The sequence below is a fragment of the Cervus elaphus genome, chromosome 32, assembly GCF_910594005.1.
Source record: "Cervus elaphus chromosome 32, mCerEla1.1, whole genome shotgun sequence".
In the NCBI taxonomy this organism is placed as follows: Eukaryota; Metazoa; Chordata; class Mammalia; order Artiodactyla; family Cervidae; genus Cervus; species Cervus elaphus.
Window position 1 is genome coordinate 34,455,161 of NC_057846.1, and position 13,912 is coordinate 34,469,072.

General features: G+C 38.1%; 1 protein-coding gene across 10 annotated transcripts in view; it reads left to right on the top strand.

The window, feature by feature from the left end:
• WRN (WRN RecQ like helicase) overlaps positions 1-13,912 on the top strand; it is a 125,491-nt gene that overhangs the window by 86,078 nt on the left and 25,501 nt on the right. For all 10 annotated transcript variants that reach the window (XM_043893944.1, XM_043893940.1, XM_043893945.1 and 7 more), the window contains one exon: positions 10,176-10,317. In XM_043893944.1, coding sequence (XP_043749879.1) covers positions 10,176-10,317 — 142 coding nt within the window. The remainder of the gene's footprint in view (positions 1-10,175; positions 10,318-13,912) is intronic.

Consider the following 13,912-nt stretch of genomic DNA (forward strand, 5'->3'; position numbering starts at 1 on the left):
TCAGTCTGATTTCAGTATTGACCACCTGGTGATGTCCGTGTGTAGAGTTGTCTCTTGTGTTATTGGAAGAGGGTGTTTGCGATGACCAGTGCATCCTCTTCACAAAATTCTATTAGCCTTTGCCGTGTTTCATTCTGTACTCCAAGGCCAAACTTGCCTGTTGATCCAGGTATCTCTTGACTTCCTACTTTTGCATTCTAGTCCCCTGTGATGAAAAGGACATCTTTTTTTGGTATTAGTTCTAGAAGGTCTTATAGGTCTTGCATTGAACCATTCAACTTCACCTTCTTCAGCATTTGTGGTTGAGGTATATACTTGGATTACACAGAAAACTAACCAAGCTTATCACATGGATCACAGTCTTCTCTAACTGAATACAACCATGAGCCATGCCGTGTAGGGCCACCTAAGATGGACGGGTCATGGTGGAGAGTTCTGACAAAATATGGTCCACTGGAGAAGGGGATGGCAAACCACTTTCGTATTCTTGCCTTGAGAGCCCCATGAGCAGTATGAAAAGAACAAAAGATAATGACACTGAAAGACGAACTCCCCAGGTCGATAGTGCCCAATATGCTACTGGAGAAGAGTGGAGAAATAGCTCCAGAAAGACTCAAGAGGCTGAGCCAAAGCAAAAACAACCCTCAGTTGTGGATGTGACTGGTGATGGAAGTAAAGTCCAATGCTGTAAAGAACATTGTTGCATCGGAACCTGGAATGTTAGGTCCATGAATCAAGGTAAATGGATGTGGTCAAACAGGAGATGGCAAGAGTGAACTTCGACATTTTAGGAATCAGTGAACTAAAATGGACCAGAACAGGCGAATTTAATTCAGATGACTGTTATGTCTACTACTGTGAGCAAGAATCCCTTAGAAGAAATGGGGTAGCCCTCATAGTCAACAAAAGAGTCCAAAATGCAGTACTTCTTTGCAATCTCAAAAACAACAGAATGATCTCTGTTCTTTTCAAAGGCAGACCATTCAATATCACGATAATGCAAGTCTATGCCCCAAAGTAGGAGAGGTTGATGTAATTTTTAGTTTTTGGTAGGCTAAGAAATAAAAAAGTAGGAAGCAATAGGTAATCTGGTTAATACAGTAACAAGTTTGATTTATCGATTTGTGGTATATAGAGAAGCCTATATCAAGCAGTTAGAGTAATATGTCTCAGACATTTTTACTTCATGACCCATATAGTTAATGATATTACTTGTATAGCACATGAAGCTACTTGAGTCTAGATTGTGTTCAGAACTCTACGGTCTGAAGGGATTAGCCTTCAGCACAGCTATAATCTATTTGCAACATCATGGCTGGGGAGCACTGAATTAGAGACTACTTCTCAAACATAGGTAGTATATTTATAAGCAGTGGTTGGCAAACTGTGGCCCCTGGACGAAATGCACTTGCAGCTGGTTTTCATAAATAAAGTTTTCTTGGAACACAGATGTGTACTTTTGTTTATGTGTTATCTGTGACTGTTTTCAAAGTTGAGCTAAGTAGTTGTGACACAGAGATCATATGGTTCACAAAACCTAAGCTATTTGCTGTCTGACCATTTATAGGAAAAGTTTTCTGACCTCTGTGTTAGACTGTTTCAAATTTTTAGTGTCTTGATATCAAACACACTACATTTTCTGGCCAGAATGTAACTGAATTCGAAGTAAACAGAGGGTAAGCAGAAAAATTCTCATTCATTTTGAAATTTAAAATAATGTTTTACAATAACTCATCAATCAAGGGAAAACTCAAACTGGAAATTAAAACATTTTTAGAACTTAGTGATAATTACGGTAATGTACACTACAATTTGTATGCTGCAGCATAGGTGGTACTTTTTTTTTTTTAATTTTTTTTTTTTTATTAGTTGGAGGCTAGTTACTTCACAACATTTCAGTGGGTTTTGTCATACATTGATATGAATCAGCCATGGATTTACACGTATTCCCCATCCCGATCCCCGCTCCCACCTCCCTCTCCACCCGATTCCTCTGGGTCTACCCAGTGCACCAGGCCGGAGCACTTGTCTCATGCATCCCACCTGGGCTGGTGATCTGTTTCACCATAGATAGTATACATGCTGTTCTTTTGAAACATCCCACCCTCACCTTCTCCCACAGAGTTCAAAAGTCTGTTCTGTACTTCTGTGTCTCTTTTTCTGTTTTGCATATAGGGTTATCGTTACCATCTTTCTAAATTCCATATATATGTGTTAGTATGCTGTAATGTTCTTTATCTTTCTGGCTTACTTCACTCTGTATAAGGGGCTCCAGCTTCATCCATCTCATTAGGACTGGTTCAAATGAATTCTTTTTAATGGCTGAGTAATATTCCATGGTGTATATGTACCACAGCTTCCTTATCCATTCATCTGCTGATGGGCATCTAGGTTGCTTCCATGTCCTGGCTATTATAAACAGTGCTGCGATGAACATTGGGGTGCACGTGTCTCTTTCAGATCTGGTTTCCTCAGTGTGTATGCCCAGAAGTGGGATTGCTGGGTCATATGGCAGTTCTATTTCCAGTTTTTTAAGAAATCTCCACACTGTTTTCCATAGCGGCTGTACTAGTTTGCATTCCCACCAACAGTGTAAGAGGGTTCCCTTTTCTCCACACCCTCTCCAGCATTTATTGCTTGTAGACTTTTGGATAGCAGCCATCCTGACTGGCATGTAATGGTACCTCATTGTGGTTTTGATTTGCATTTCTCTAATAATGAGTGATGTTGAGCATCTTTTCATGTGTTTGTTAGCCATCTGTATGTCTTCTTTGGAGAAATGTCTGTTTAGTTCTTTGGCCCATTTTTTGATTGGGTCATTTATTTTTCTGGAATTGAGCTGCAGGAGTTGCTTGTATATTTTTGAGATTAATCCTTTGTTTGTTCATTTGCTATTATATTCTCCCAATCTGAGGGCTGTCTTTTCACCTTACTTATAGTTTCCTTTGTAGTGCAAAAGCTTTTAAGTTTCATTAGGTCCCATTTGTTTAGTTTTGCTTTTATTTCCAATATTCTGGGAGGTGGATCATAGAGGATCTTGCTGTGATTTATGTCGGAGAGTGTTTTGCCTATGTTCTCCTCTAGGAGTTTTATAGTTTCTGGTCTTAAATTTAGATCTTTAATCCATTTTGAGTTTATTTTTGTGTATGGTGTTAGAAAGTGTTCTAGTTTCATTCTTTTACAAGTGGTTGACCAGTTTTCCCAGCACCACTTGTTAAAGAGGTTGTCTTTTTTCCATTGTATATCCTTGCCTCCTTTGTCAAAGATAAGGTGTCCATAGGTTCGTGGATTTATCTCTGGGCTTTCTATTCTGTTCCATTGATCTATATTTCTGTCTTTGTGCCAGTACCATACTGTCTTGATGACTGTGGCTTTGTAGTAGAGTCTGAAGTCAGGCAGGTTGATTCCTCCAGTTCCATTCTTCTTTCTCAAGATTACTTTGGCTATTCGAGGTTTTTTGTATTTCCATACAAATTGTGAAATTCTTTGGTCTAGTTCTGTGAAAAATACCGTTGGTAGCTTGATAGGGATTGCATTGAATCTATAGATTGCTTTGGGTAGAATAGCCATTTTGACAATATTGATTCTTCCAATCCATGAACACGGTATGTTTCTCCATCTGTTTGTGTCCTCTTTGATTTCTTTCATCAGTGTTTTATAGTTTTCTATGTATAGGTCTTTTGTTTCTTTAGGTAGATATACTCCTAAGTATTTTATTCTTTTTGTTGCAATGGTGAATGGTATTGTTTCCTTAATTTCCCTTTCTGTTTTTTCATTGTTAGTATATAGGAATGCAAGGGATTTCTGTGTGTTAATTTTATATCCTGCAACTTTACTATATTCATTGATTAGCTCTAGTAATTTTCTGGTAGAGTCTTTAGGGTTTTCTATGTAGAGGATCATGTCATCTGCAAACAGTGAGAGTTTCACTTCTTCTTTTCCTATCTGGATTCCTTTTACTTCTTTTTCTGTTCTGATTGCTGTGGCCAAAACTTCCAACACTATGTTGAATAGTAGTGGAGAGAGTGGGCACCCTTGTCTTGTTCCTGATTTCAGGGGAAATGCTTTCAATTTTTCACCATTGAGGGTGATGCTTGCTGTGGGTTTGTCATAGATAGCTTTTATTATGTTGAGGTATGTTCCTTCTATTCCTGCTTTCTGGAGAGTTTTAATCATAAATGAGTGTTGAATTTTGTCAAAGGCTTTCTCTGCATCTATTGAGATAATCATATGGTTTTTATCTTTCAATTTGTTAATGTGGTGTATTACATTGATTGATTTGCAGATATTAAAGAATCCTTGCATTCCTGGGATAAAGCCCACTTGGTCATGGTGTATGATTTTTTTAATATGTTGTTGGATTCTGTTTGCTAGAATTTTGTTAAGGATTTTTGCATCTATGTTCATCAGTGATATTGGCCTGTAGTTTTCTTTTTTTGTGGCATCTTTGTCTGGTTTTGGAATTAGGGTGATGGTGGCCTCATAGAATGAGTTTGGAAGCTTACCTTCATCTGTAATTTTCTGGAAGAGTTTGAGTAAGATAGGTGTTAGCTCTTCTCTAAATTTTTGGTAGAATTCAGCTGTGAAGCTATCTGGTCCTGGGCTTTTGTTTGCTGGAAGATTTTTGATTACAGTTTCGATTTCCTTGCTTGTGATGGGTCTGTTAAGATCTTCTATTTCTTCCTGGTTCAGTTTTGGAAAGTTATACTTTTCTAAGAATTTGTCCATTTCATCCAAGTTGTCCATTTTATTGGCATAGAGCTGCTGGTAGTAGTCTCTTATGATCCTTTGTATTTCAGTGTTGTCTGTTGTGATCTCTCCATTTTCATTTCTAATTTTGTTAATTTGGTTCTTCTCTCTTTGTTTCTTAATGAGTCTTGCTAATGGTTTGTCAATTTTGTTTATTTTTTCAAAAAACCAGCTTTTAGCTTTGTTGATTTTTGCTATGGTCTCTTTAGTTTCTTTTGCATTTATTTCTGCCCTGATTTTTAAGATTTTTTTCCTTCTGCTAACCCTGGGGTTCTTCATTTCTTCCTTCTCTAATTGCTTTAGGTGTAGAGTTAGGTTATTTATTTGGTTTTTTTCTTGTTTCTTGATGTAAGCCTGTAATGCTATGAACCTTCCCCTTAGCACTGCTTTTACAGTGTCCCATAGGTTTTGGGTTGTTGTGTTTTCATTTTCATTCATTCCTATACATATTTTGATTTCTTTTTTGATTTCTTCTATGATTTGTTGGTTATTCAGAAGCGTGTTATTTAGCCTCCATATGTTTGAATTTTTAACAATTTTTTTCCTGTAATTGAGATCTAATCTTACTGCACTGTGGTCAGAAAAGATGACTGGAATGATTTCAATTTTTTTGAATTTTCCAAGACCAGATTTATGGCCCAGGATGTGATCTATTCTGGAGAAGGTTCCGTGTGCACTTGAGAAAAAGGTGAAGTTGATTGTTTTGGGGTGTAATGTCCTATAGATATCAATTAGGTCTAGCTGGTCCATTGTGTCATTTAAGGTTTGTGTTTCCTTGTTAATTTTCTGTTTAGTTGATCTATCCATAGTTGTGAGTGGGGTATTAAAGTCTCCCACTATTATTGTGTTACTGTTAATTTCCTCTTTCATACTTGTTAGCGTTTGCCGTACATATTGCGGTGCTCCTATGTTGGGTGCATATATAATTGTTATATCTTCTTCTTGGATTGATCCTTTGATCATTTTGTAGTGTCCTTCTTTGTCTCTTTCCACATCCTTTATTTGAAAGTCTATTTTATCTGATATGAGTATTGCGACTCCTGCTTTCTTTTGGTCTCTGTTTGCATGAACTATTTTTTTCCAGCCCTTCACTTTTAGTCTGTATGTGTCTCTTGTTTTGAGGTGGGTCTCTTGTAGACAGCATATATAGGGGTCTTGTTTTTGTATCCATTCAGCCAATCTTTGTCTTTTGGTTGGGGCATTCAACCCATTTACATTTAGGGTAATTATTGATAGGTGTGGTCCTGTTGCCATTTACTTTGTTGTTTTGGGTTCACGTTTATACAGCCTTTCTGCATTTCCTGTCTAGAGAAGATCCTTTAGCATTTGTTGGAGAGCTGGTTTGGTGGTGCTGAATTCTCTCAGCTTTTGCTTGTCTGTAAAGCTTTTGAATTCTCCTTCATATCTGAATGAGATCCTTGCTGGATACAGTAATCTAGGTTGTAGGTTATTCTCTTTCATTACTTTCAGTACGTCCTGCCATTCCCTTCTGGCCTGGAGGGTTTCTATTGATAGATCAGCTGTTATCCTTATGGGAATCCCTTTGTGTGTTATTTGTTGTTTCTCCCTTGCTGCTTTTAATATTTGTTCTTTGTGTTTGATCTTTGTTAATTTGATTAATATGTGTCTTGGGGTATTTCGCCTTGGGTTTATCCTGTTTGGGACTCTCTGGGTTTCTTGGACTTGGGTGGCTATTTCCTTCCCCATTTTAGGGAAGTTTTCAGCTATTATCTCCTCGAGTATTTTCTCATGGCCTTTCTTTTTGTCTTCTTCTTCTGGAACTCCTATGATTTGAATGTTGGGGCGTTTCACATTGTCCCAGAGGTCCCTGAGGTTGTCCTCATTTCTTTTGATCCTTTTTTCTTTTTTCCTCTCTGCTTCATTTATTTCCACCATTTTATCTTCTACCTCACTTATCCTATCTTCTGCCTCCGTTATTCTACTCTTGGTTCCCTCCAAAGTGTTTTTGATCTCATTCATTGCAGTATTCATTTTTAATTGACTCTTTTTTATTTCTTCTAGGTCTTTATTAAACATTTCTTGTATCTTTTCAATCTTTGTTTCCAGGCTATTTATCTGTAACTCCATTTTGTTTTCAAGATTTTGGATCATTTTTATTATCATTATTCTAAATTCTTTTTCAGGTAGATTCCCTATCTCTTCCTCTTTTGTTTGACTTGGTGGGCATTTTTCATGTTCCTTTACCTGTTGGGTATTTCTTTGCCTTTTCATCTTGTTTAGATTGCTGTATCTGGAGTGGGCTTTCTGTATTCTGGAGGTCTGTGGTTCCTTTTTATTGTGGAGGATTTACCCAGTGGGTGGGGTTGGACGATTGGCTTGTCAAGGTTTCCTGGTTAGGGAAGCTTGCGTCAGTGTTCTGGTGCATGGAACTTGATTTCTTCTCTTTGGAGAGCAATGGAGTGCCCAGTAATGAGTTTTGAGATGGGTCTATGTGTTAGGTGTGACCTTGGGCAGCCTGTATGTTGATGTTCAGGGCTATGTTCCTGCGTTGCTGGAGAATTTGCGTGGTATGTCTTGCTCTAAAACTTATTGGCTCTTGGGTGGTGGTTGGTTTCAGTGTAGGTATGAAGGCTTTTGGACGGTCACTTATTACTTAAAGTTCCATGTAGTCAGGAGTTTTCTGGTGTTCTCAGGTTTTGGGCTTAAGTCTCCTGCCTCTGGATTTCAGTTTTATTCTTCCTGTAGTCTCAGGACTTCTCCAACTATGCAGCACTGATAAGAAGAGTTCTAGGTTAATGGTGAAAAGATTCTCCCCCGTTAGGGACACCCAGAGAGGTTCACAGAGTTACATGAAGAAGAGGAGAGGGAGGAGGGAGATAGAGATGAGCAGGAGGAGAAAAAGGGGGACTCAAGAGGAGAGAGACAGATCTACGCAGCTGTCTGTTCCCAGAGTGTTCTCTGTAGCCCAGTCACCTACAAAGATTCACAGAATTGGATTGGGAAGAGAAGGGGAAAGGAGGAAATAGAGGTGTTCTGAGGTAGAAAGCAGAGAGTCAAGATTGGGAGAGAATAATCTTCGGTTTAAAAATAGGGCTTCTCTTCTTTTTTTTTTTTTGTAAGGTTATAGTGTATTGAAAATGAAAATTAAGGAGTAGCAGAGGAGTACTAGAGGACTTTAAAAAAATAAGAGAAAAAGAAAAATAGAAAATAGAAGAGAAAAAGGAAAGAAAAAAAAGAAGAAAAAAGGAGGAAAAAAGAAAAAGAAAAAAAAAAGAAAAAAAAAATTTTTTTCCCCTAATTAAAAAAATCGTAAAAATCTATGGAAATGAAAGTTAAGGAGTAATGGAGTAATAGGGGATTTTAAAGGAAAATAAAAGAGAAAAAATAAAAAAGAAAAAATTAAAAAAGAAAAAAAAAAGAGAAAAAAGTAAAATTATATCTAGGAGTTTCTCTGGAGCTGTTGCGGTCAGTGTGGGTTTGGCTTAGTTTCAGATAGCTCCTCGTTCCAGCTTACGCTTCTCCATATCTACAGGCCCCTTCCGGTGTAGTCGGTGTTTTCTACAGGGATTTTAATCTGTTGCACCAGTCCCTTCTGAAGCGGTTCCTTTGTTTATTTGGCTTCTGTTTGCCGGTCTCTTCAGAGCCTCATTTCCGCCCTGACACAGGCGGGCGGAGGTGGACTCTTATTCAGGTAGCTAGTTCCGTCGCTCTGAGGGGAGGGGCTGGCGCTGTGGGGATGGGCTTGCGCCGCGGGGACGGGCTGGCGCTGCCGGGAGGGGCTGTCGCTGCTTTCTCTGTCTGCGCTGCTCAGGTTCCCGGCTGCTCTATATGGAGCGCGGCCCGTGCTGCGCGAGGTTCCAGCCCTCGGGTGTTCCACAGAAGCGCGGAGCGAAAAGCTGCGCCCGCTCTCTGTGCCTTCCCCGTCAGAGCGGTCCAGGCAGCCAGGGGCTTGGTGGGCGCACTCTCCCCAGGTGTGGCGCGCCCCCTCCCTTCCGCGGACCCAGTCTCAGTTTCCGCTGGCGCCAGTCGAGTGCGCGCGCCTTCCGCCCTCCGCGTCCCCAGCCCCAGTCCCCGCCCGCGCCGGTCGGGTGCCTGCGCCCTGTGTCTCTCCGCGACCTTCCCCTCCCCCCTGCCTCCTGCCTCCGGCGGGGCTGGGCCGGTCCGCAGCCTGCGAGCTCTTCTCTGGATTTTCTCGGTCTCTTTGTTCTGCGAACGGCCGGCAGTGAGTTCGGGCCAGTTAATTAACTCTGTCTCTTTTGGTCTCCCACAGTTCAAGTTGGCAACTCACAGAAGCTCCCTCCGATTGTCCTCAGGGCACTCAGGCCTGGACCCTACCCCAAGCAATGCCGCCTAAGACTTCCCGGGACGGATCTCCGTCCTTAGCTCTTTTGTCTCACTTTTTATCTTTTCTATTTTGTCCTACCTCCTTTCGAAGACAATGGGCTGCTTTTCTGCTTGATGACCTCAGCTAGCGATCAGAAGTTGTTCTGTGAAGTTTGCTCTGAGTTCAGATATTCTTTTGATGAATTTGTAGGAGAGAAAGTGGTCTCCCCGTCCTACTCCTCCGCCATCTTGGCTCCTCCCTCGCATAGGTGGTACTTTATGGGATTTTGATAACTTTAAATACTCACAGTAGAAAAGAAAATTAATGAGCTAAGTATCTTGCTAAAATAGTTATTGTAGAGAATAAACCTAAGCATAACCTTTTTCCCCCAAATATATCTAGAATACTGACTATATTCTTATTGTTATTTCAAAGATATTTATTATAAAGAAAGTAACTGAATTAGGTAGTTGAACCATGTTAGTAGATTTTCTCTTAACTTCTTTTGTTCTCAATGTGCTGTAAAGAACTTTCATTTGTATTAATGATAATTTCAAATCTGCTTGAAGGATGGTTTAGGAATTTAACTTCTAAATGGTCTTAAATGAACAGTTTATCGTCTTTGGTCATATTTTACAGTGGTTAGATTTTAAACTAATGATTTATTGCACAGGAGACTTTTTTGTTCAGTTCAAAACTTTTTTGGGGAGTGAGGGCAATAAAACCCTTTTTCTTCCACCAAAACCTAACACAAAAATGCAGCATTTATACAATCGATCAAGTGAAGCGCTTCAAGCTATAACCCTACATTTCTGCTTACTTGAACCTTTTTCTCTTCTGTTTTTGTTCCGAAGTACCTCCTGTGAAAATTGGGTTCTTGGGCACTAGGGTTTGAGAAACATCAAGATGACATACTTGTGATGCTGTTACAGGTTACATTTCATGTTCTACATACTTCACGTGCTCTTTGCTGTGTTGAATTTTATTTGTAGTTTCTGAAGCAGTTGGCACATTTGAAATGTTTTTTTACTGGAATTTTTTTTTTTTTTACAATTTACTTATTTAATTATTATACTAACTCTTTTAATTTCTAAAGGTACATGGCTTGACTTGACTTTCTTCACGTATTGTTTTTATTTAGATTGGATCACTGCTTTTCCCTTGAAGACTCAGATGATATGTTACAGGACTTTGGTCCACAAGCATTCCAGCTCTTATCTGCTGTGACCATCTTGGGAGGAAAGTTTGGCATTGGGATTCCAATTTTATTTCTCCGAGGATCTGTAAGTCTTCTTTTACTCCCATTATACTTTTCTTCAGAGGTTTGCTGTTTTGTGATGATAACTTTGGCTTTGGTTATCAGAAACTCAAGAGTCATATTAAGTTCCAGGTCAGCACTGCATTCATTACTTTTGACAAAACCTGTGTGTATCATTAAGAATGCTTCCAGGCTGTCTGTCTTAGTTTATTACATTGCAGTCGGATGAATCCCCAGGCTGGTCTTTTTTGGGATAATTAAGAAAAGTTAACTTTCATTGTGTCAAGGGACAGGTAGAACAAATTTGTGTCTTTTGGTGCCATGAAAAGTAGTAAAATTTTTGAGCATAACTTAAAATTGTAGTGATCTTTTGTAAATGTCTCAGTTCAGTTATAATATTTGGCTGTAAGTTTTTTCTTTCCTTCTTCTTTTTTTTATCAGAAGCATTTAAATTTCGTAGAAAGTTTTCTTTTTCTTAACTAATGAAAAAATAGTTAATTCAGCTACTTGGTTTTTTTTTTTTTTTTTGAGTGATTAGCGTGCCAGCATTATGCTCACAGTTGCAGGTACAAATATGAGTAGGTCATGACCCTTATAGCCAAGGAGCTTTTTCTGTAGTCCTTTTGTTTATGTGATTTTATTCCTGATTGAGAAGTCTGTAAAGTTAAGTTTTATATATTGATATTAGTTGGAAAAAAAAACATAAGTGGGAGATAGAATCCTTTGCAACTGTGTATATTTATTAAAAATATACTAAAAGATTAAAATTCTCACTTTGTAGAATTCTGAAAATAATTTAGAATTTATTTTTTATTTGTTAAATTTTTTTGTTTATTTATTTGTTAAATTCTTAAATATCTCATGTAAATATTTACTTTCTGAGTTTTTGTTCTCTTTGGAAAGAGATTTTTGAAGGTAGTCAGTTGTGAAATATTTTTAATGAAAGATTGAAAGCATGTTACCTTCAGGTACTGATATTTTTAGATTCTGCATGGAGTTTAAAATTTGATTTGATTTGATTAGAAAGCTAATGGTAGAAGTGTTGCCTGAGGAACTTGGACTAGCAACTATGAGTACTGCAGTATTTTTTTATATAAAAAAATTCAAGTTGCAAGGAACAGATTAAATGTAATTGAGATCTATGAAAATTTTTTGTCTCTGTCATCCTCAAATCCTGTGTATCCCAGCTGAATGTATAATTTGTAAAAATTAGCCTTGTTTTAATTTGGTATAACCCAGCAGTATCCAGTATCAACAGATAAGTGGAAGTGGGCTCCTAGACAAATTTGAACTGGTCGCAAGAGGGATCAGATTTCACCTATTATTTAAAAACCAAGTCAGACCGCTTATACTGACAGTCTCTTCTGGGAGTCTACAAATTAAGAAGTTTATTCTTTGTGAAATTTTATATTACCCTTGCTAGAGAAAGGTGTAAAACTTTTTAAAAAGTACCACTTAACGAAAATTTATACACATTAACTACAGTGAAAATAAGGCAAGTTTTTTCTCTCTTATTTCAGAGATCTTGGCATCTACTGGGATATTATTTTAAAAATTATAATTGTATCTCCTTTGAGAATTTAGTGAATCGTCCACCTTACCTAATTTAGGAGAAATTAATATCTTTATAGGTAATTTTTATCTGTGCGATGATTAAACACCTTAAACTTGAAACTCTTTGAGTTTATTTAAAGAGATATTTGTACATGTAAAACAAGTATTTCAGCTACACATGATTTTCCTCTGTTACATAGATGTTTACAAATAGTATAAATGATTTTTCAGGCCATCCAGGTGTTTGTGAATAGTTTGAAATTTTTTTTTATTAATTTATTTATTCTATTTGGAGGCTAATTACTTTACAATACTGTAGTGGTTTTGCCATACATTGACATGAATCAGCCACGGGTGTACATGTGTCCCCCATCCTGAACCCCCCTCCCACCTCCCTCCCCATCCCATCCCTTAGGTTTATTCCAGTACACCAGGAAATTTTATTTTTAAAGCATAAGTTTTGTTGGAAAATAAATAGTAGAAACGTTGCCTAAGGAAATTTGTTTTAGGGGGTCTAGCTCACCATATAAAGAGATTTCCAAAAATCTTTCAACACCTTTGTGAATAGTATTAAGATATGCAGTTATCTTAATTTTTACAGATTAGAAAACAGATACAGTGATCAATTTGCATAATTAGGAGATTAAGTGAAACCTCTTTCCTGATCATATTATTAAAGTGTTGAACCTTATCATGGCCCCAGAATTAGAGAACACTTGATAGAAGATGCTTTGACTATATGCAGCTATTGGAAAACCATTGTTAGTTTTAATCACTCTTTATAATTTTCAAACTTTCTAGCAGGAGAGGGTTATCCATTTAATTTTCTGGACAAGTTATTTTATCAGATTGATATATATGCCTAGAGATAATGATCTTTACTTTATATTTTGGCTTGATTGTTCACGTAGAACAGCAGTTCCAGAAATGACTTTTTTAAGCCCTGAAATGGTAGCTGTGAACTTCTTTGACTTGAAGGGACTGGGAAAGAGGCAAAAGGAAAAAATTGTTAATATAGACAGAGACTATGAACTTTGTACTTTAAGAACACAGGAAAATTAAAACCTCAGGAGTGAAGAGTTTATAATTGTTTTTTGGTTTTTTTTTTTTTTTTTCTGCTAGTTATTAAACATCTTTGTTGTGTGTGTGTGTGGCTGTGCCTCAGGGGCGTGAGAGGTCTTAGTTCCTCAACCAGGGATTGAACCTCTGCCCCAGGAAACGCAAGTGTGGAGTCCTAGCCACTGGACTGTCATGGAAGAACCTAAACATCTATTTTTGTGTGAGGCACTGTACTCTGTTTTGTGGGGAATTCAAAGTGAAATTAGATGAAACTTACCATCCAGTATGGAAGATGTTACTTGAGAAGAAATAAGTGTATAGCAGCATGAAAAGAGATGAGGAGCAAATGAATAGGTTAAAGTACTATTCAAATTCTGAAGAGAGAGTGGTGGTTAGTAGCTGCAAAACTAGAGTCGTTTTTCCATTGTGTGGACACTAACAGTAGATTTGTGCACTCAGAGACGGATCAAGGGAAGAAGGCGTGGAGGGGAATGTGGCATTCCCAGCAAGAGGAACCTCCACAACAAGCAACTGTGATTTTTTTTAAAGAAGTTAATTCAGAGAAGTGGCAAGTTTGTTTTCTGTATCATGATAGCATGTGTGTGTGTTCAGTTACTCAGTCGTGCCCGACTCTTTATGACCCCATGGACTGTGGCCCGCCAGGCTCCTCTGTCCATGGGATTTCTCAGGCAAGAATATGGGAGTGGTTTGACATTTTCTCCTCCAGGGGATCGTCCCAACCCAGGGGTCGAAAACTGTGTCTTCTGAGTCTCCTTTTCATTGGCAGGTGGATTCTTTACCACTGAGCCACTTGGGAAGCCTGATAGTGGTTTAAAGATTGGGGATATGATTGTCTTTATTCTAACACACATCCATTTGTTAGTAGGTTTCCACATTCCTTGATGCATCATTTAGTACCCTGATTTTTCCAACCTGCTTTTATTTTTTATTTTTATTAGTTGGAGGCTAATTACTTTACAATATTGTAGTGGTTTTTGCCATACATT